Genomic DNA, 20,437 nt, shown 5'->3' with positions numbered 1-20,437 from the left:
GTTCATCCATGTCATAAAAACAGGGAACATTTAATGTCCATAACTGGTTTAAAAGGCACAAAATTAGCAGCCATCTTGAAAAATGTTGGTCATCCTGAAACTCAAGTGGCTGATGGGAAAACTGAGGGGCTAGCATGCTAACTTTTATGCCTGTATCTACACTTGAATTATTTTTACATTAAAATTCTGCATTTAAATTAACTAATGAACTTCATCATGTATAATTACATAATAGTCTACTCTGAGTCTAGTCAAAGTTTTTATAATGAATTTATATCTGGTTTTAGAGCCAATCCAAGCTCAAATTATTTAATTGTTCATAACATAAATATCATGTTTTATTATAATTTGGCAGACCAAGAGATTATTCATGTTTTATTTGCTTTACTGTCACAAAGCTTGAACTCATGACATCATGAGTGTTTTCTCCTTTAGAGGAAGTGTTGCTACTTCTGTTTTAGCTCAAACCTGAAACAATCGACCTCCTGATGAATACAAAGTTCTGCAGAGTGTGTGTGAACACACCACGGCGTGTGTGTGTGTGTTAACCGCTGGCTATGCGACTAATAACTACAGTGCTGGTTTCTGATTGGCTGCACTCACCTTTATTGTGTTTTTACAGCCCAGGTATCGAATCCTGCATGCAGATCCAAAGATCGCTGCTCTGTTTGTTCAGGGCCATAACAGGTTTTGCTGCTGGGATCAGAAGATCATCAGAACCTTTTGGACCTTCTTTGTTTCCCTTCCACAGTCTGGATCTGGATCTGAACCTGCATTCATCCAATCAGGAAGCAGAAAGACACCAGAACTTATAAAATTTCACAGTTTTTATCTGTTGTTTTCAGGTAGATTTGAGTTTTCAGTTATCAGAACTACTTTGGGATCCATTTTGAATGTGAGTATTTCAGATGTTTCTCTACTTTCTGCTTCTGAACTTTCTTTCTTTGATCACAGGCAAATCAGCTGTTATGAAATGTATTTCCTGCTCCTTTTCAGAAGCACTTTCCTGCTCAGAAGTAATAAAGTACACACATTTTAAATCTATTTTCATTTTATATTTTATGAAACTGGCAGATAAAACAAAGATCGGAGTGTTTGGTTATTGATTATCTCTGTTAAAAAGGGAGAGGCTTTAGGTTTTTACAACTTTAGAGCAAAGATAAAGACTTTCCAGGATGTGATATGATGCATCTGTGATTACATGATCCTTACAAAAACATTTTATTCTCAGACCAAAAATAAACCATTTCTCTTATAAGAACAGCCAAACACAGAACGGCACATTTTCTTGCCAATCAAATTATATATTTATTGTAATTTAAGTCATTTATTATACACGCCTTAAAATAAATTTTATTGCATCAACATTTCTAAATTTCTCAATTGGAGAAGATTTATTAAATTTAAGAATTTCTTTCTTTGTTTAGGAATAATTGGGAAAATAACTGTTATTCTAAATTGCTAATTTAGAAGAAATATAGGTATAAATATTTAAAAGTAAATTTTCAATGAGTTAATCATAACTTTCTGGTTCCCTAGGCTTTAAATGTGACACTAAATCATTTATCAAAGTGGGACAAACAGGAAAACATCTCATTCTAATGAATTAGCTCTATAAATTTCTTCATAAATCAGAAAATACCTTCAAAATTGACACCAATTTTGTTAGATCTGGTTAAAGTGTGGTGGCTGGTTGAACTTTTGACCTTTAAACTTTTATTAATATCTTTAAAACAAAAGCAGCCCAAACAAAAATGTTTGCAGCACAAACATTTGACAGCAATTGTGTGTTTTGAAAAAGGTGGCGGCTTGTTTCTATTCCAAATGTCTCTGATTTTACATCATCAACTATTTGAAACACAAGGATGTTTTAAATGACAGAAAAAACAAAATGGCGACCTTTCTTATTAAGAACTGAATCGGCGGCTCTCTGTTCAGGCGCTCGTGATTCAGGTGTGATGATGGATGAGCCGAGCTAACGATGGGATCGGTCGTGTCGTTCTTTAGGAAGTTGTGTGGAGGGGAGAAGCAGAAAGGTGAGATCTGACAGAGACAAACTTCAGGAAGTGGTTGGCAGCTTTTTCCTCTCTCTGGTTTCACTTTTCATCTCCATCTTTTACCAGAGGTGGAGAGACGCCTGCGAGCGAATGACCGAGCTTTCAACCAAACCTGGCAGTACGCTGTAAGTACGCACTGAACCAGGGCCACTTTCTTTTTTTCTTTCTTTTTTTAATCTTTTTTTGTTTGTTTTTTTACCCCTCCAGGGGGTCTTTTGTGGGCTCTAGTGTCCCTTATATGACAGTAGGCTGTCAGGAAATGGGGAAGGAGAGGGGGGAAGACATGCGGCAAATGTCGTCGGGTCCGGGAGTCGAACCTGCGACGGCCGCGTCAAGGACTCAAGGCCTCCAAATACGGGTCGCGCTAACCGCTACGCCACCACAGCACGCCCCAGGGCCACTTTCTATGCTACTCATTGTTTTGGCTGCTGTTGGAAATGGAACGAGACAAATAATATTATATTAAGCTTATGGATCTAATACTTAAAGCATATCCAATATTTATTTATTTATTTAGTATAACAATTGATTGATTTATTGGATGCCTGTAAAGTTTTCTGAAAATTTTCACATAGATGATTGTAAATCTTGTCTTTTTAATGTAATGAATTGTGTTACTTTTTGGCTTTCCATACATGCCACAGGGTCTGTCATTCATTCATTCATTCATTCATTCATTCATTCATTCATTCATTCATTTATTCATTCATTCATTCATTGTGGCACTTTTGGCTTTCCATACAGGCTGGATGGTCAACTTTTAAATAGGAAAGCTAAAACTGCCACAATTCAATAAACTAAAAAGACAACATTGATAATTAGATATGTAGCAATTTTACTAAAACTTGAGAGTTAGAAAGTAAATAATTTTATTGTTACACTGAGTAAATAAATATAGCACTGGGTATAGAGGCCCTAAAAATATATTGGAGTCATATATTCATTTAATTTGTTTATATTTGTATTTCCAGTATAATTCAAATGTTATAATTGTTTATTACTGAAATTTTTGTCACTGGTTTTAATATAAATACAAATGTTATAATTTTTGGTTAGAGTTAAAGTAGTAAATCTCAAAATAATCCACTTTAAATATCACACGTATCGTTTTACTTTGATATTAGCTTCTCTAACGCAGCTCTACATCTGTAACATCCTCAGACTTTCAAAATAAACTGCTTCCTGTTGAAGTATTCTAATATAACATGATGGTCACTTTGATGTGCAGATGGTCAGAAAATAAATTAATATAGAAGGAGGAGAAGGAAATGTAACATTTTTTCTGTCATGTTTGTTTAGGATGGTTTAGAGATGCATTATGGGATACATGACATTTTTTATTCATTACTTTTACCTTTAAAACTTTCTTCCACATTTGATTAAGAAAACTTGATATTTTAAAACATCTTTTATTCTTTTTGTTCCTCAGAAAAATGCCATCAAAACGTCCAAATACAACCTTTTCTCCTTCCTGCCTCTGAACCTCTTTGAACAGTTCAGCAGGCTCGCCAACGCCTACTTCCTCTTCCTCCTCATCCTCCAGGTAGAACATTTCAGTCATTATTTTGAGTTGTTAATATTTTCTGTGGCTTTAAATTTAGAAATAAATATATTTCTAGTTGTGCAACTTCTATATTGGTTGAATTCTGTGTAAATTTTAAGACCTTTTGTATTAAAAATGTGGTGGTTTGTGTCGTTTGACAGCTAATCCCACAAATCTCTGCTGTTCCCTGGTTCACGACGGCTGTGCCGCTGATCGTTGTGCTTTCCGTATCGGGGGTCAAAGACGCTAACGATGACATAGTAAGGATAAAAAATGTATTGTTCATAAAAGAAACGGTGCTAGCTACTGAAATCAAATATGAGAAAACAATGTTTTCTGTCTCTTTTATGTGAAATGAGCAGAACAGACACAAACAAGACAAGCAGGTGAATAACCGCAAGGTGAAAGTCCTGATACACGGAGAGTGAGTCACTGCTTCCAAGATTTTACTAATAAAAACAGTTAGAGAGTTTTTCTTATCCAGCCAGATGATTTAGAGGTTTTTCTTTCCAGGCTGAGAGAAGAAAAATGGATGAACATCCAGGTTGGAGATATCATCAAAGTGGAGAGCAACCAGTTTGTTCCAGTAAGTTCGGACTTCTTAAATGGAAAATGTATTATTTGTTATGTAAAATTTTTGAAAGCTGAAGTCACTTTTAGCTGAACTGATGGTGCTTTCAGGCCGACCTCCTGCTTCTGTCCAGCAGCGAACCTCTCAACCTGATTTATGTGGAAACAGCTGAGTTAGACGGGTGAGTGTGAATCCCGAAACGCCTGAACAAGAGGCTAAATTTACCTTCTTACTTCTTCCTGGTGTCCCTCAGGGAAACCAACCTGAAGGTGAAACAGGCCCTGACCGTCACCGGGGAGATGGGAGACAACATCGATGATCTGTCTGCCTTCAGAGGTAACAAGTTCACTCAAACATGTTGGGATTCCTGATCATCTTCAGCTAAAACCAGATATTTACAGTACCTGTTCTTTTCCTCACTATCTGACTGGAAATTAGACAAAAGCTTTCATGTCTTAGGTCAGTAAGGATTGCCAAAATTATTTTTAATCACCAGAAGGAAGATGGGAGAAACTTGCAAGCCTGAGAACAGAATCACGGATGACATAAGGAGGGACTGGTGCACTTAAAAAATAGCTGCCATCATGAGGAAAGATTACTGCTTAAAAGGAAATTCTACCAAATAGTACATAAAGTTTAAAAAAATATCTTGAACAGGAAATGATTAGACTGATTTAAAGGTGACCAATTATAGAAAATGCACATTTTGAACATTTTCTCCCATTTGTGTCGCTCTGCTTCTAAAAACAACACAAACGCTTAACAAACACCTAGCTGCTTTTTGGCAACAAGTTAATGTTTTTTGTTGTCTGAAAAATTTGTTGTTTCAAAAACCTCTGAATTGTTGAGCTACATTCCACAGGCACTGCACCGTTACCTAGCAACCCTAGCAGAGCCCAGCACCGTTACTTAGCAACCCTAGCAGAGCCCAGCACCATTACTTAGCAACCCTAGCAGAGCCCAGCACCATTACTTAGCAACCCTAGCAGAGCCCAGCACCGTTACCTAGCAACATAAACAGACTTCCAGCACGTTTGATTTAAATTTAATTACCTAAGAATGACTTTGTGCAAAAGATGTTTTGTATCCCCTCTAAATCTGTATTAAGCCATTCAAGGAAGCATAATAAGTTACCTTTAATGTCAGACTATGAGAAACAAAAGTTTTTTTGTGAACATATGGATGCTAATGTCTGTGGTTTTCAGGTGAAGTTCGATGTGAGCCTCCAAACAACCATCTGGATAAATTCAAAGGGACTCTGACTGTGGATGAACAGCAACACGGGCTGGACAACGATAAGATCCTGCTCAGAGGATGCACTGTGAGGAACACAGAGTGGTGCTTCGGTTTGGTCATCTTCGCAGGTAAGAATCCCTCCCTGCAGCCAGAGCAGCAGCTGTTTGATAGTTGCAGAGAGATAGTTTGAAATGGTCTTAATGAGTAATTTCCTTGTAGACTAGATGCCTAGAAGAGTTTTTCTTAACCTTCAATAACTGTGTCTGATTCATTTCAGGTCTTGATACCAAGCTCATGCAGAACAGCGGGAGAACCACATTTAAACGGACCAGCATCGATCAGCTGATGAACATCCTGGTGTTATGTGTGAGTTCAAGCATCCACAATTTAAAAAAGGTTATAATAAAGACAGTGCTGGGCAAGGCTAGCTGAAAAGTTACCTGTGCCATTAGAAACAACAGTTCCGCTAACACTAAAGCGCTAAGCCAGCATTTTATTCAGAGGAAGCTAATGCAGAAGCAATAATGTGGTCAGTTCTGCCATTAGTACCCACCATGTTAACAGAAGGTTTACTAAACAGCCAAATAAATTAGGCTTTATAATTTATCCAAAGAAACTAATTTAGGGGAAGTGTGCTAAATGTTTACAATCATAGTAAAAGCACTAAATGAAAAATTAGCTCCACTATTTGCACAATTGCAGAAGTGTGTCCATTGCTTTTAGGTGATTGATTAAACATATTCCTCCATTTTGGTTAGATCTTTGGTTTCCTGGCAACTATTTGTGCCATCATGACGGTTGGCCATGCCATCTGGGAGGTGAATGAGGGCTCGACCTTTACAGCGTTTCTTCCCCGCCAATCAGGCGTTGACATTCCTCTATCGTCCTTCTACGCCTTCTGGTCCTACGTCATTGTCCTCAACACGGTTGTGCCCATTTCTCTCTATGTCAGGTAGGTGAAGACAGTAGCGTTAGCAGGAGTAGCCATGGTGCTACGTGGAGACTCAATGTTTTGTCTGGATTTTCTCATCAGCGTGGAGATGATCCGCCTCGGGAACAGCTTCTTCATAGACTGGGACAGGAAGATGTACTATCCGAAGAAAGACACTCCGGCTCAGGCGAGGACCACCACACTCAACGAGGAGCTGGGTCAGATCAAGTACATCTTCAGCGACAAGACCGGCACTCTGACACAGAACATCATGACCTTCAACAAATGCTCCATCAACGGGAGAAACTATGGTAGGAATCTGACACCTGATGAGTTTCTTTGTGTTTTTTCAATGAGAGGACGGATTCTTATTTTTGTAGTTTGTTACATTCAGTGAGGAGTTTTTAGGGAATAAGTACTTTCTAGAAAACATTTGTTGGCTAGTAAAGTAGAACCAATCCTTGACCCATCTTCAGTGTTCAGATGTTCAGGTACACAACCCATTGGCTGCCTGAAGTTGTAAAGTAATTAATACCTTCACTCTAGAAATGTTGTTCTGTTGGACTGACTTTGCATTTCACATCAGTAAAATAGATATCCAGGGAGCCAAATGTATAGGTGCTTCTTCTCCCTATTGCAAAGAGTCAGTTCAGATGGTTTAAAAATATGAATGCCCCTCGGCCACCTCCTGTATTCTTTGAATTTTGTCAATGAGTTGATTCTGACAAACATTTCTCTCTTACTCAGGTGAGCTGTATGACTTTTCTGGACAAAGGATGGAGATAACGGAGGTAAAGCAGCCTCAACAGGCGACACCTTGTGCTCACAAGATGAATCTCAGATTAACTTGTTAGTTCTGCTAAAGCTAAAGCTCTACACCATGCTAGTATTTATTATAAGCTAATAAATACTAAAGTAGTAAAGTGACAAATTCAAACCTGTTAATACTCACCATGTATCAACAGAAAGCATCAAAAGCTAAGTAAATGAGCACTTTAGAATTTATCTGGAGAAATAAATTTAGGGGAAGCTAAGTGTGCTAAAACGTTTCAAAGATAGTAAAAAATTTGCTCCACTATTAGCAGATCAGCAGGGGTGTGTCTGCCACAGAATAAAAGTAAAGATTTGCAGCTTAACAATGTGATAGAATTCAACTATTTTTAGAAATCAGAGGAAAAACCACATCTCATCATTAGTTCTGCTAACACTAAATTGCTAAACTAACATGGTATTTAGCAGAAGCTAATGCTAAATCACAGAAATGCTAAGTTCTGCGATGTTGATACAAATAATGTGTCAACTGAAACTTTATACAACAAAGTAATTTAGCACTTTAGAATTAATCAGGAGAAATGAATTTAAAAGAAGCAAAATGATCTAAAAACTTTCAAAGTTTACAAAATTGCCAAACTAAAAATTTGCTCCACCCATTAGCAGATTAACACATTTTCTCCACCACTGAAGGAAAGTAAAACAATGATTTGCAGATTAGCAAACTTAAAATTGATCAACTTATGTTGATAAAAATGCTCTGGCCTCAAAGAGATGCGCTGAGTAATGAATGTCCTTTGCAGAACATGAAGAGAGTGGACTTCACCTGGAACCAGCTGGCAGATCCAAAGTTTGTCTTCCATGATTACAGCCTGCTGGAGTCGGTGAAGGAGGGAAACCCAGAGGCCCAGGCCTTCTTCCGCCTGCTGGCTCTGTGCCACACCGTCATGTCGGAGGAAAAGAAAGAGGGTCAGAGTCTGACAATCATCTGGTGTTTACAAGAAGCAGCAACTTTCAGCTGACACTGCACATATAATAGACTTCAAAACTGTAAATATCCTCTTCTAGTATAATGAAAAATTTAATATTTAAAATATATTCAGTAGAACTACTTTAAAAAACAAACAATGGGTTGTGAATACAAAATAAAAATCTGCATCAAACTGGCTGCCTAACAGCAGTAAAACAAGCTGACCAAATGTGCTGGAGCTCTACTTGGGTTGCTAGGCGGCGGGTGGAACGTTGCTGTAGTTGCTAGGTAACAGCGTAGTCCAGTTGAATGTGACGTTACATTTAGAAGGTTTTGAAATGTCTAATTTCCCAGGAACCACAAAAAACCAAAAATGACTCTGGTTTTTTTAATCACTCTAGATGGTTTTAGAAGCAGTAGTGATCAAAGAGGAAGTGAAAAAATGTACAAAATGTGAATTTTTAAACTAGTACTTTGAGTTTTAGCATCTTTGTTGGATCCTGTGGCAGATTTTGATTAGGTGTTTGGCAGCAGAATGAGAGTAGAGACCAGAAGGCTAAATATAAAATAAAAAAATAAGTAATTATGTGTTGATAACAATCATTTCATGTTTAATCATGTTTAATTATGATTCAACATGGTTTAATCATGTCAACAATCATGTTTAATCATTATTGCCTCCATCCTCCATGAACACCATCTGTCCTCTGTGTCGTCTGCTAGGGGAACTCAACTATCAGGCTCAGTCGCCAGATGAGGGCGCTCTAGTGACCGCAGCGAGGAACTTTGGGTTTGTTTTTCGCTCGCGGACGCCAGAGACCATCACTATCATGGAGATGGGGAGGAAAGTTACATATGAGCTTCTGGCTGTTCTGGACTTCAACAACGTGAGGAAGAGGATGTCAGTTATCGGTGGGTGAGAGTGTGGGTGTCTGTTTTACAACAAGGTTTAAAATATCTTATCAAAAATAATATTACTTGTTTAATTTTATAAGCACAGAATTACAGAATGTTGTTTGTAAAGAGTTCCTACAAGGCCCAACATTATGTTAGACTTAATGTTGGTTGGCTAGCTGGCTGGCTGGCTGGCTGGTTGGTTGGTTGGACAGACGGACGGACGGACGTCTTATTTACCAAACGTTGTCTCTTTAAATCTCCCTCCCAGTCCGTGACCCTGAGGGCAGGATGACTCTTTACTGCAAAGGAGCAGACACCATCATCTATGAGCGACTGCACCCATCCTGCTCCAAACTGAAGGATGTCACCAGCACACACCTGAACGTGAGACATTACCACCAAACGACTGATTTTCCTCTGAAAGGAGAAACGCTTTAATGGTTCTGAAATGTTCAAACCAGGAGTATGCAGGCGACGGGCTTCGCACTCTGGCTCTGGCCTACAAAGACTTGGAGGAGAGCTACATGGAGCGCTGGCTGCAGCGCCACCAGGAGGCCACCACGGCCATTGAGGGACGCGAGGACAGACTGGATGTTCTCTACGAAGACATCGAAATGGACCTGATGGTTAGCTCAGAGCTGCTAATCACACCAGCTAGCAGGGAGGGGTTATAACGAGAGATATCCATGTCTTGATCAATTATTCACTTCTTGAGTGGCCTTTTTACAAAAATTTTATTTTTTTTACACTTGAGTACAGTTGCTTGTACTCTTAACAGGGTTATAACCTCTTGTTATAACAGAAGGTGGCTAAGAAGAACATCAGGACTTTTACGTTGCTAACTGCTAACTTTGCTTCCAGCTGTTGGGAGCCACAGCTGTGGAGGACAAGTTGCAGGATGGCGTCCCTCACACCATCGAGCAGCTGGCCAAAGCTGACATCAAAATCTGGGTTCTGACCGGAGATAAACAAGGTTTGCACCCAATGTGCCTATAACCCCAATCATTCACTTTAATTTCATTCAAATTATTATTTTCATCTGTAATTCATTTATTTTAATTCACAGAAACAGCAGAAAACATTGGATATTCCTGCAACATGCTGAGAGAAGAGATGAAGGAGATCTTTGTTGTGACTGCTAACACAGCTGACAAGGTCAAAGAGGAACTACAGTGAGTCAATCAGTAACTATTTATTGTTGGGTCTTCTGATTATTTTTACTACATACAACCAGCAGTAAATGCAAACCATGCTTTAGAAATTCACTCAAACAAAGACACAGCACCTTTCATAATTACTAGCATACCAAATAAACATTGATCGTAAATTAATTTATACATTATTGCAGTTTACACTGAAAATTAAAACAAATATAACCTCTAATTTGAGACGCTTCTCTTCAAAATGGACAGGTAAGAGAAAATGCCTTTCGGCTAAAGCAGACATGATAAAAACCCTAAAACACAAGCCATAAACAGTATTTAGCATAAGCTAATGCTAAAGTGCTATACCAACTCAGTTCTTAGCAAAAGCTAATGTTAAAGATCTATACCAACACAGTATTTATCAGAAATTAATGCTAAAGCACTATACCAACACGGCATGTAGCAGATGCTAAACATAAAGCTTTATTCGACATGGTATTTTGTGGAAGCAGATGCTAAAGAAACAACATGTGATTTAGCTTTAGCTAATGTTAAAATGTTATGCCAACACAATATTTTACCAAAGCTAATGCTGAAGCACTATACCAACACCATATTTATCAGAAGCTAATGCTAAAGCAGTAAATTCAACCACCTACCATGTCTCAGGGACATGGTAGGTGTTCTTGCATACAATCATCCCATCCAACTCCACCAATATGCATTTTCACAAGAAATCCCTTGATCACTCATAATTTATCTCTGTCTTAGCTATGATTTTATGAAAACTGACAAATTAGCCATAAAATCTTAGCTTTAGTCGTGGTTTTCTGCCATCTTTCTTATTTTCAGGAACGCCAGAAGGAAAATGTGTCCCGGATCAGCAGAGAAGCCGAAGGTGATCAAAGCTCGAGCCGGCTTGTTTTGGCTCCAGAAGACCCAGACTGTCCAGGATGAAAAAGTAAACGGAGAATATGGCCTGATTATAAACGGACATAGCTTGGTAAGAAGCTGTTTTAGGCACCAAACAGTTTCAGTTATTTTCTGAATAAAAATGCAGTCTTTGGGTTAGCTGGAGTTATACGGCCTACAGAAGTGTGTGAACTCTTAATCTTTAGGCCTACGCGCTGCAAGAGGAATTGGAGTTGGAGCTGCTGAGGACGACATGCATGTGCAAGACGGTCATTTGCTGCAGGGTCACCCCGCTGCAGAAGGCCCAGGTGGTTGAACTGGTCAAGAAGTACAAACAGGCTATAACTCTGGCCATAGGAGACGGAGCCAATGATGTCAGCATGATCAAGGGTAAAAATCAGAAATCAGAGTTTAAGTCCAACTAAAGGCTCTCCCATACTTCATCTGAAGCATCAAAATTGACTCTGATTGATGTAGTTGAAAATTGCATCATCTTATTTGCAGGAATGTGTCTTCTTTCCATTCTTGATACAGTTACAACAGAGCTCTGTACAAAGTGTTGCGTGATTGGTCAGGAATTTTTGGGCGTGTTTTATGGGGACATTGCTATCCGAACTAATTTGATCAACCAATTATCTGGTTTCTGTATCCACAGGCAACATGAAAACTTTTGAGGAGCGGGTTGTTGGATAAAGTGAGGAATTACAAATATTTTCATGATTCTTCACTGAATATCTACAAAGATTGTTTAATTGGTAAAAACTGCGCTGGAAATTCCAACTTATTGTTTACAATGTCTGCAAGAAGGTGTGCTGATTTCTCCGTGACCGTTTTGTTACTGATATGCTTTGGGCGTGACTTATGCCAAATCGGGAGAGGTGTCTTCAGGTGGTTTGTGATGTATGTGAATGCCAAGTGGACCAGAGACCACTCCAAAAGTTGATTACAACGCAGGGCATTCTGGGTAAATACAACCAAAATAAATGTCCTAGCCTAGCGCTAGCGGGAGAAATTACTTGTGGTCTTTAGCCAAAGACAAAAGAGAAATCCTACAACCAGTACAATCTGATGCTACTCCATTTTTTTAGCTTCTTGCCAAGAAGGAAGTTGCAGTCAGTGTCTTCTTCTGAGATTTTTGTGTAGTTTCCCTCAGTGGTTCTTTGTGTAGTGCCACCACAGGTGGGGAGGGGAACAGATTTGGATCATCAGAAGTAGTACGGTGTGAAAGCAAACTGCACCAGTTGAAAATTTAACAAAAGTTGCAATTTTGGTCACCAATTGAACTGCGTCTACCAGACTATCAGGTGGGAAAACACCCTTAACACCCTGCAGCCACATGACCTTGCGTTGACTGTTCAACTTTGGCTCCCCGTGTTGTTGATATCAGCTGTCAATGAAGCCATTGTATGATGAAATTGCATCAGTTTTGTTAATCAGAAATTTTGAGGAATCATGTACATGCCTGATTCTTCACTAAATAACTGCAAAAATTGTCAAAAGGCTAAAAGCTCACTGCAGAAAGATGCGTCTCTCTCCCCATGACTGTTTCTTTGTGTGCAAAATGTCCCTCAACAACGTAACCATAAATCAATTCTTCAGTTTTGAGTGAACAATGGGAGAGCCTTAAAAGGTCCAGGGAACCCTTCAGAATGAAAAACAAGTGAAGAATCTTGTTGTTTTGCTTCTAGCTGCTCATATCGGCGTGGGCATCAGCGGTCAGGAGGGGATGCAAGCTGTTCTCTCCAGCGACTTCTCCTTCGCCCAGTTCCGTTACCTCCAGCGCCTCCTGCTGGTGCACGGCCGCTGGTCCTACATTCGCATGTGCAAGTTCCTGCAATATTTCTTCTACAAGAACTTTAGCTATACCCTTCTTCACTTCTGGTATGGTTTCTTCTGTGGCTTTTCTGCACAGGTGAGTGAAAAGTCCTGGAGCTGCATGAAGAAAGTTCACACTTGGTGTGAATGTTGACTGATCTTTTTGTGGTTCTTGTCCCAGACTGTTTATGATGACTGGTTCATCACCATATATAATATGGTTTATACTGCTACCTCAGTTCTCGCCTTGGGCCTCTTTGACCAGGTAGAAAGAATCTTGTTATTTTTTATTTAAAAGACAAAGTAATGGTGAGATATATCCCACTCCGGTCCCTTAGCTTACACCGTTGTACCTTTTCTTTTTGCTTTCTCTCGCAGGACGTCAACGACCGCTGGAGTTTCCGATATCCTCAGCTCTACTCTCCCGGCCAGCTCAACATGTTTTTCAGTAAAAGAACTTTTGTCCAATGTTTAATAGTCAGCACCTACACCTCCCTGGTCCTCTTCTTTATCCCATGGGCAGCTATGCAGGACTCTGTCCGGGGCGATGGCAAAGACGTAGCGGACTATCAGTCCTTCGCTATGTTGACGCAAACCAGCCTGATGGTAGTGGTGAGCTCTCAGGTAAGACGTTCTCTGCTCTTAGTGTCATTTATCATATATTTGATAGCTTTGTACGAATTTTATCATGCTTGGTTATGGAAAAAAGACATCATGTTTTAAATAATGCATGCTGGTGTAACTGTGCCTGAGTGAAGTTGGCCACCCCACCTTGTTCAAATTAAACTAAATTAATGTTAAATGTTTTAGTAGCACAGTTGACATGATTCCTAACAGTTGAGCATATCACCAAGGAAAACTCAGTAAAAAAACAGATTTTTTATTTTCTATTTTCCAGATGTTTCTTGACACCTATTACTGGACAGTGATTAATCAGTTCTTTCTGTGGGGGAGCATTGCTGCCTACTTGGCCATCACTTTTACTATTTCCAGCAATGGTCTTTTTTTCATGTTCACCTCCAGTTTCCCCTTCATTGGTGAGTAGATTTAGCTTTTTATCATGTCCAATACTTGGTTCCAAAATGAAATGTACTTAGGTATTAATTTAGTAAATGTTTTATAAGAAATGAAAGAAAGTCGGTTTAAATTTTCTAAATGTAAGATTTTTAATTTATACCTACGTACAAAATTGCTGCATTATTAGATATAAATACCAATTTTTCATGGAATAGATTTATAAACCTCTTTTCATAAAGTAATAATTTTATTTTCAACAGTTAGCATAACACAACAAGCAAGGAAACAACAACCAAAAAAAGCTAAACTATCCATCTATCTAAATTTTATAGCCGCTTATCCTTGAAGTCTCGTTTGACATTGATGACACAAATCAAAGTAATAATTTCCAAAATATGGGATTTAAAATTGTGCCCAGTGGAACTCAATTTCTGAAATCATAACACCTTAAGAAAAAATGTTTAAAATAACTCCCTTTAACAGGAATAAATCAGGCTCAGTGCAGTTAGATGAAAAACTGACAGAGGATATAAAATTGATATTTTTAAATAACAGGAAATTATGTAAACTGGAGAGTTGTAAGAAAAGCAAGTGGTCAGTTTGCCTCCAGTAGTTTATAGTAGGATAGCTACAGAAATGTACAGTTTGGAGTTTCAACCACTAGATGTCACTATTACCTCCCAATCTGAGACTTTGGCTTTACTAATAATGTATGGCTGAATGTTAAAATCTTTTTTTGTATAATCTGCTGCTTTTAACGGAATAAACTTAATTAGTTTTTTTTATGCATCTAAATTGCATGTGTGGTAATAAACTGTTGTAAAATGGATTTCAGGCTCAGCGAGGAACAGTTTGAACCAGCCGAACGTGTGGCTGACGATGTTCCTGACCTGTCTTCTCTGCATCCTGCCTACGGTGGCTTATCGGTTCCTCCGCATGCAGCTTCGTCCCACCATCACTGATAAGGTGGGAAACCAAATTCAGAAGCCTTTTTATTGTATCGACACATATTTAAGTCATATGATGTGTTTGAACGGTTGTTTAAAGCAAAAAGTAAGAGCAATAATCTGTAAAAAGGAGAACTAGAATGCGTGGATTTTCTGTAATTCCCAATCTGCTCAAATATATACATACAGCTTCACCAATATTTAGTTAAATCTTTGCTAACTATATCTTGCTAGTTTTTTCAGTTGTTAAAACTCAAAAATATATATAGAAAAAACTTTGAAATTTTAAGATTAATCCCAGAAATTCTGACAAAAAATGAAGAAAATTTCTGAGTTTGAAAAGTTGAAAATTTGCTGTAAATGTTTTTTTTTAATTAGCATTAACCTCTCAAATTTATTTAGAAAAAATGTGGAAATCTTTGAGCGTGAAAACTCAAAATTTTGCTAGAAAAAACTCACAAATGTTGAGATTAATCTCAGAAATTTTCTAGAAAAAATAAGGAAATTTTTAAGATTTCAAAAGTTTAAAAAAATCACTTTAAAAATGATTTCACAGTTTTTCCTAAGCGAATTTTACGAGATCTTTTGGTAGAAATGTATTTCTTGTTTTCCTATCTAAAATGGCCCTAATACACCGTTGAACCATAGTGGAAAATGGCCGCCATTTTGATTTATAACGGTTTTATTCCCCAAAAAAGCTAGCCCCTGAGAACAAGATTTATCTGAAATATTTACTTAACTACAGCACTATGAAGCGGAACACTGTTAGTATTTGCTCAACAGAAGGTTTGTAGCTAGATTTAAGCTAAATCTGAGCCATCTCTCCAGGTCAGGCATAAGGCTCGGGAGGAGGGACAGCCGGCTCCGGCTCCTTACCGACCACCTCAACGGCGCGTCAGCACCCGCCGCTCCAGCTACGCCTTCTCCCACTCCCAGGGCTACGGAGACCTGGTGACCTCCCGCAAATTCCTGCGCCTGAAGAGGCGTCCGTCCCTGTTCGGCAGAAAGGACTCTCCGCTGGTGGAGAACCAGCCGCAGCGCTATCGGACCATAACGGAGGAGACAGAAGAGTCACAGACATAGGATGCGTTCAGGGACTGAATTATTTTTATTTGTGTCGTTATATACTGAGAACTGGACGGATGCCAGAGGAAATAATGGTGTCATTAAGACACTCAAATAATGTTTTATTATTTTATTATTGATAAAGAGCTAATGGCAACACTGTGAATATGTTTACTAATTATACATTAAAAGTAAAAACTGGTGACCTTCGATGCTTACAGTTCCAGTCTGGTTTACTTCTTTGGCGTTAGACAAGAAAGGGCGCCATCTTGTGGTGTGAAGAGTGTAAGCGCAGTAATAAACTCCATGATGTTTTTCTTTTCTTTTTCTTTCGTTTTTTTGTCGTTGTTGTTCCTGTTTTTGAGCGTCTTTAAGCAAAAATTATGTTTACTTCTCAGATTTTTCTGAAACACTATTTGGCCTTTATTAAACATTTATTATATTTTAAGCAGAAAAGTACAATATATGCCAATCACATAAACATACAGTGGAAAAAGTTCCAGATTTAATTGTCTTTGCATGTTTATAACATCAAACAGATTTAAATAGAAGACAACACAAGTATTACATGTTTTGATATGTAAAATATGTATTCCTGCTTGATATAAGTCGATAAACAATTTGGTTTCTGTCAGGATGCAAAAGAAGACTAAGCAAATTAGTCTTTTATATTGGTCAATAATTTAATATTGCATAAATGCCATTGATAAATTACTTTGTTAAAATGTAACAAACCATGACCCATATACGTTATGAAATATGTAATTCTATTTGATGATTGAATATATCTTCAAAACAAACAAGGCAATTAGTCCAGTTTGTGTCATTTATTAAAGGTTTAAAAATTGCAGCAGCTGCAGAACACCACAGCAAGGGGTCAGATAAGCTGACAATCTGAAATCTGTTGGCATACAGATTCGTTGCCATAGCAACCGACACAACATCTCAGTTAACCCGCAGAGCATAGAGTAATATATTGACCAGAACGTCCTGCACTGTTGTTACCTTCCTGCTTTTGGAATGGTCTGAAGTCCAGTTGCGTAAAGTTTTTGATGATATTTTTTTTATCAGGATCAATCAGAGACTCAAACCAGCACCAGAACCCAGTTGTGTGTCCCTTAAGAGCGACAGGTCAAAGGGTAGTCTTCTTGACTTTAAATCTCATGGACCTCCACCATCAGAGAGTTGAGCTGTAACTAATTGCTGTAACTATGAAAACTGAACCAGTAAGAATTCCGATGTTTCCAGGAATCATGTTTATTCAAGACATCTTTAAAAGATGATTTTATTTCCTGATTTTACTTTTTGTTTTAATTTAGAACATCTTGCAGCATTTTGTCAACATCAACTTAAATCTGGTCTGACGAAGAAGTTCCAGTCTGTGTTTGAGGGCATTGCTAAAGCAGGAAGTCCAACCCTTCTGAACCAGATCTACACAGAGCTCTTCATCACAGAGGGAGGGACTGGAGAGGTCAATGATGAACATGAGGTCAGACAGATTGAAACAGCATCCAGGAAACCACACAGACCAGAAACAACAATCAGACAAGAATACATCTTTAAAGTCCCACCTGGAAGAGATCAACCAATCAGAACAGTGATGACAAAGGGAATGGCTGAAATTGGGAAAACAGTCTTAAACAGAAGTTCACTCTGGACTGGGCTGAAGGTAAAGCCCACCAGAACATCCAGTTCTACATTTTCATTCACTTTCAGAGAGCTGAATGTGCTGAAAAAGTAAAAGTTCAGCTTGGTGGAACTTGTTCATCACTTCTTTAATAAAACCAAAGAAATCTGCAGCTTTGAACACTTCCAGGTTCTGTTCATGTTTGATGGTCTGGATGAGAGTCGACTTTCACTGGACTTCCACAACAAGGAGATCCTGACTGATGCTACAGAGTCCACCTCAGTGGATGTTCTGCTGACGAACCTCATCAGAGGGAAATTGCTTCCCTCTGCTCTCCTCTGGATAACCACACGTCCTGCAGCAGCCAATCAGTCTGCTGACACAGACAGGAAGTAGCTCACAGACCAATCAGGAAGACAGTTCTGTTCCACTGTCTGAATGAACTGAATGATCGTTCTCTAGAGGAGGAGATCCAACAGTCTCTGAGTTCAGGAAGTCTCTCCACAGATAAACTGTCTCCTGCCCAGTGGTCAGCTCTGGGCTTCATCTTTGTGTCATCAGGAGAAAATCTGGATGTGGTTGACCTGAAAAAATACTCTGCTTCAGAAGAGGTTCTTCTGAGGCTGCTACCAGTGGTTAAAACCTCCAACAAAGCTCTGTAAGGACACAGATTGTTACTGCATTTATTTTTAGAAGATAGAAATCTGCTAATGATGAGGAACATATCATAGTTATTTTTTCTATAAGAAATTACAGAAAATTTGTAAAAAGTTGTAAACAAATTACATTTATTTCTTTAAGAAATAAATATTTGTTATTTGCTGAATAATAGATTTTTCTCTGTCTCCTCAGACTGAGTGGCTCTAACCTCACAGAGAGAAGCCGTGAAGCTCTGTCCTCAGTTCTCAGCTCCCAGTCCTCCAGTCTCAGAGAACTGGACCTGAGTAACAACAAACTGCACGATTTAGGAGTGAAGCTTCTCTCTGCTGGACTGAAGAGTCCAAACTGCAACCTGGAAACTCTCAGGTAAAATGTTCTCAATCCTGGTGAAACCAGATTTTTGTTATTTACCTGCTTTCAAAGATGATGTAACTATTATTTGTTATAGTAATAGATGCCTGACTGTGATATGGTTAACCATGCTAAATCTTAACACATAATAATGGCTAATTTTCATTTACTCCAGGCTGAAACAACCAAAAAGAGAGTTATTAAGAAAAGTGGAGGTCAGGCTTCGATTGATGGTGTAACTCTGCTTACTTGATAGATTGCTGCCTCCTAGTTAAACAAAGGATCATTATTGCAGATCTTTCCAACCAGCAGTTGTCAGACTTTCTCAACCATCAGGTGGGAAATGTTGATTATCATTACCTACAAAAGGAAATACAGTTTTATTAATATTTCATATTATTAATAGGTTAAGCACCAGTTTCTTGTGTGTTTTCCTCTCGTGAAAATGACCAGTTCAGACTTTGGGTTCTACCTCAATGTTCTCATATTCTCATCATGTGATGAATTGTGTGTCTGCAGCTTATCAGGCTGTTTGGTCTCAGAGGAAGGCTGTGCTTCTCTGGCCTCAGCTCTGACCTCCAACCCCTCCCATCTGAAAGAGTTGGACCTGAGCTACAATCATCCAGGAGAATCAGGAGTGAAGCTGCTGTCGGCTGGACTGAAGGATCCACACTGGAGACTGGAAGCTCTCAGGTATGGAGGAACCTGCTGCAGGAGCAGACAAGGTCTGATAGAGGAGGAAGAGGGAGAAATGTCTTTAGTCAGTCTGCTGGAAAACATTTAGTATGAAGCTGAATAGTTAGCTTGTTAATCAAAAATTTTGTTTGGAACCATGGCTTTTATAAATGAATAAATAGCATGGTGAAAATATGACTTGACATTCTGAACTCTTATAACAGTTAAATAACTCAAATTATTGCTGTCAAATTTTCTCCCTCTAATTTTGTAAACTGCATCCCATGAAAAGCTTTAGGAATCTTTCACATGGTACTGTATGAACCTGGGAAACCGACCCATCTACTGGAACCACAATAACATGGTAGTCAGAGCAGCAGGGGGCCAAATATAGCTCCATGTGGAACCAAAAGGTTGGAGAGAGAAAATCAGTTTGAAACTGTTTCCTATCAGAGTTCAGTTTGTCTCTCTGTCTTCACAAACCAGGAACATCATGGGCTGGGCGGGGCTTCCACTGATGGATCTACTGAGAAAATACAAGAAGCTGATTGGCTGATGGACAGGAAGTTTAAAATATACAGATCAATGACACCATGAAGCAGATATTATTGGCAGATATAACAAATATAAGCTTGGACCAAATGCAGATTTTAGAATAAGTTTAATTACTTCAGTGAAAGGACAAAAGAGGAGGATGAAAAACATCTAGAAAAGATCATCTACATTCAGAGAAACGAGTCAAGCAACTAATTGTCATGAAAATAAAAGAGTCTTCATGAATGTTTACGTCTGTTGTCATGAAGTGTCATTCAGTAAATAATGACATCCTATAATACTATAAAAATTAGCAGAAGCTAATGCTAAACACAACTAGTAATGTCAGAAGCTAACACTAAATCACTAAACATCAGTTTCAAATTTTGCTACATATTATTATTTTAAAGGTGCATAAATAGGATGACCAAAGTTGAAAACACATGAAGGAACCTAAAGTTCATCCATGTCATGAAAACAGGGAACATTTAATGTCCATAACTGGTTTCAAATGCTCAAAATTAGCAGCCATCTTGAAAAATGTTGGTCATCCTGAAACTCAAGTGGCTGATGGGAAAACTGAGGGGCTAGCATGCTAACTTTTATGCCTGTATCTACACTTGAATTATTTTTACATTAAAATGCTGCATTTAAATTAACTAATGAACTTCATCATGTATAATTACATAATAGTCTACTCTGAGTCTAGTCAA

The 20,437-nt window shown here is 38.5% G+C and overlaps 2 protein-coding genes across 3 annotated transcripts in view; both read left to right on the top strand.

Annotated features, from left to right (window-relative positions):
- The window catches only part of LOC116724487 (NLR family CARD domain-containing protein 3-like), a 638,369-nt gene that overhangs the window by 112,235 nt on the left and 505,697 nt on the right, over nucleotides 1–20,437 (top strand). The gene's annotated exons all lie outside the window — the stretch shown is intronic.
- LOC116724442 (phospholipid-transporting ATPase ID-like) lies at nucleotides 232–16,415 on the top strand. Of its 2 annotated transcripts, none has more exons than XM_032570159.1 (28): nucleotides 232–811; nucleotides 1,939–2,036; nucleotides 2,124–2,182; nucleotides 3,487–3,600; nucleotides 3,762–3,860; nucleotides 3,963–4,024; nucleotides 4,114–4,186; nucleotides 4,282–4,352; nucleotides 4,425–4,507; nucleotides 5,377–5,535; nucleotides 5,685–5,773; nucleotides 6,166–6,359; nucleotides 6,441–6,649; nucleotides 7,086–7,129; nucleotides 7,913–8,078; nucleotides 8,803–8,991; nucleotides 9,245–9,360; nucleotides 9,438–9,602; nucleotides 9,838–9,949; nucleotides 10,043–10,148; nucleotides 10,974–11,124; nucleotides 11,240–11,423; nucleotides 12,722–12,945; nucleotides 13,030–13,113; nucleotides 13,227–13,472; nucleotides 13,747–13,885; nucleotides 14,701–14,831; nucleotides 15,641–16,415. In XM_032570159.1, exons 2-28 carry the CDS (start codon nucleotides 1,982–1,984, stop codon nucleotides 15,893–15,895), a joined length of 3,579 nt encoding a protein of 1,192 aa, XP_032426050.1. In that variant the 5' UTR covers nucleotides 232–811; nucleotides 1,939–1,981; the 3' UTR covers nucleotides 15,896–16,415. The 2 variants fall into 2 exon arrangements, with proteins under 2 accessions (XP_032426050.1, XP_032426049.1); XM_032570158.1 differs by having other exon boundaries at nucleotides 232–895.

The sequence above is a fragment of the Xiphophorus hellerii genome, chromosome 8 (assembly GCF_003331165.1).
Source record: "Xiphophorus hellerii strain 12219 chromosome 8, Xiphophorus_hellerii-4.1, whole genome shotgun sequence".
NCBI lineage: Eukaryota > Metazoa > Chordata > Actinopteri > Cyprinodontiformes > Poeciliidae > Xiphophorus > Xiphophorus hellerii.
The sequence above is the reverse complement of the archived record's forward strand: the minus strand, read 5'-3'. Positions and strand labels throughout refer to the sequence as shown.

Coding starts and splice junctions, on each gene's coding strand:
- LOC116724442 (XM_032570159.1), top strand. CDS start 1,982: ATGGGATCGGTCGTGTCGTTCTTTAGGAAGTTGTGTGGAGGGGAGAAG. Junction 4,353..4,424: donor GAAACAGCTGAGTTAGACGG/GTGAGTGTGAAT, acceptor GGTGTCCCTCAG/GGAAACCAACCTGAAGGTGA. Junction 11,424..12,721: donor TGATGTCAGCATGATCAAGG/GTAAAAATCAGA, acceptor TTTTGCTTCTAG/CTGCTCATATCGGCGTGGGC.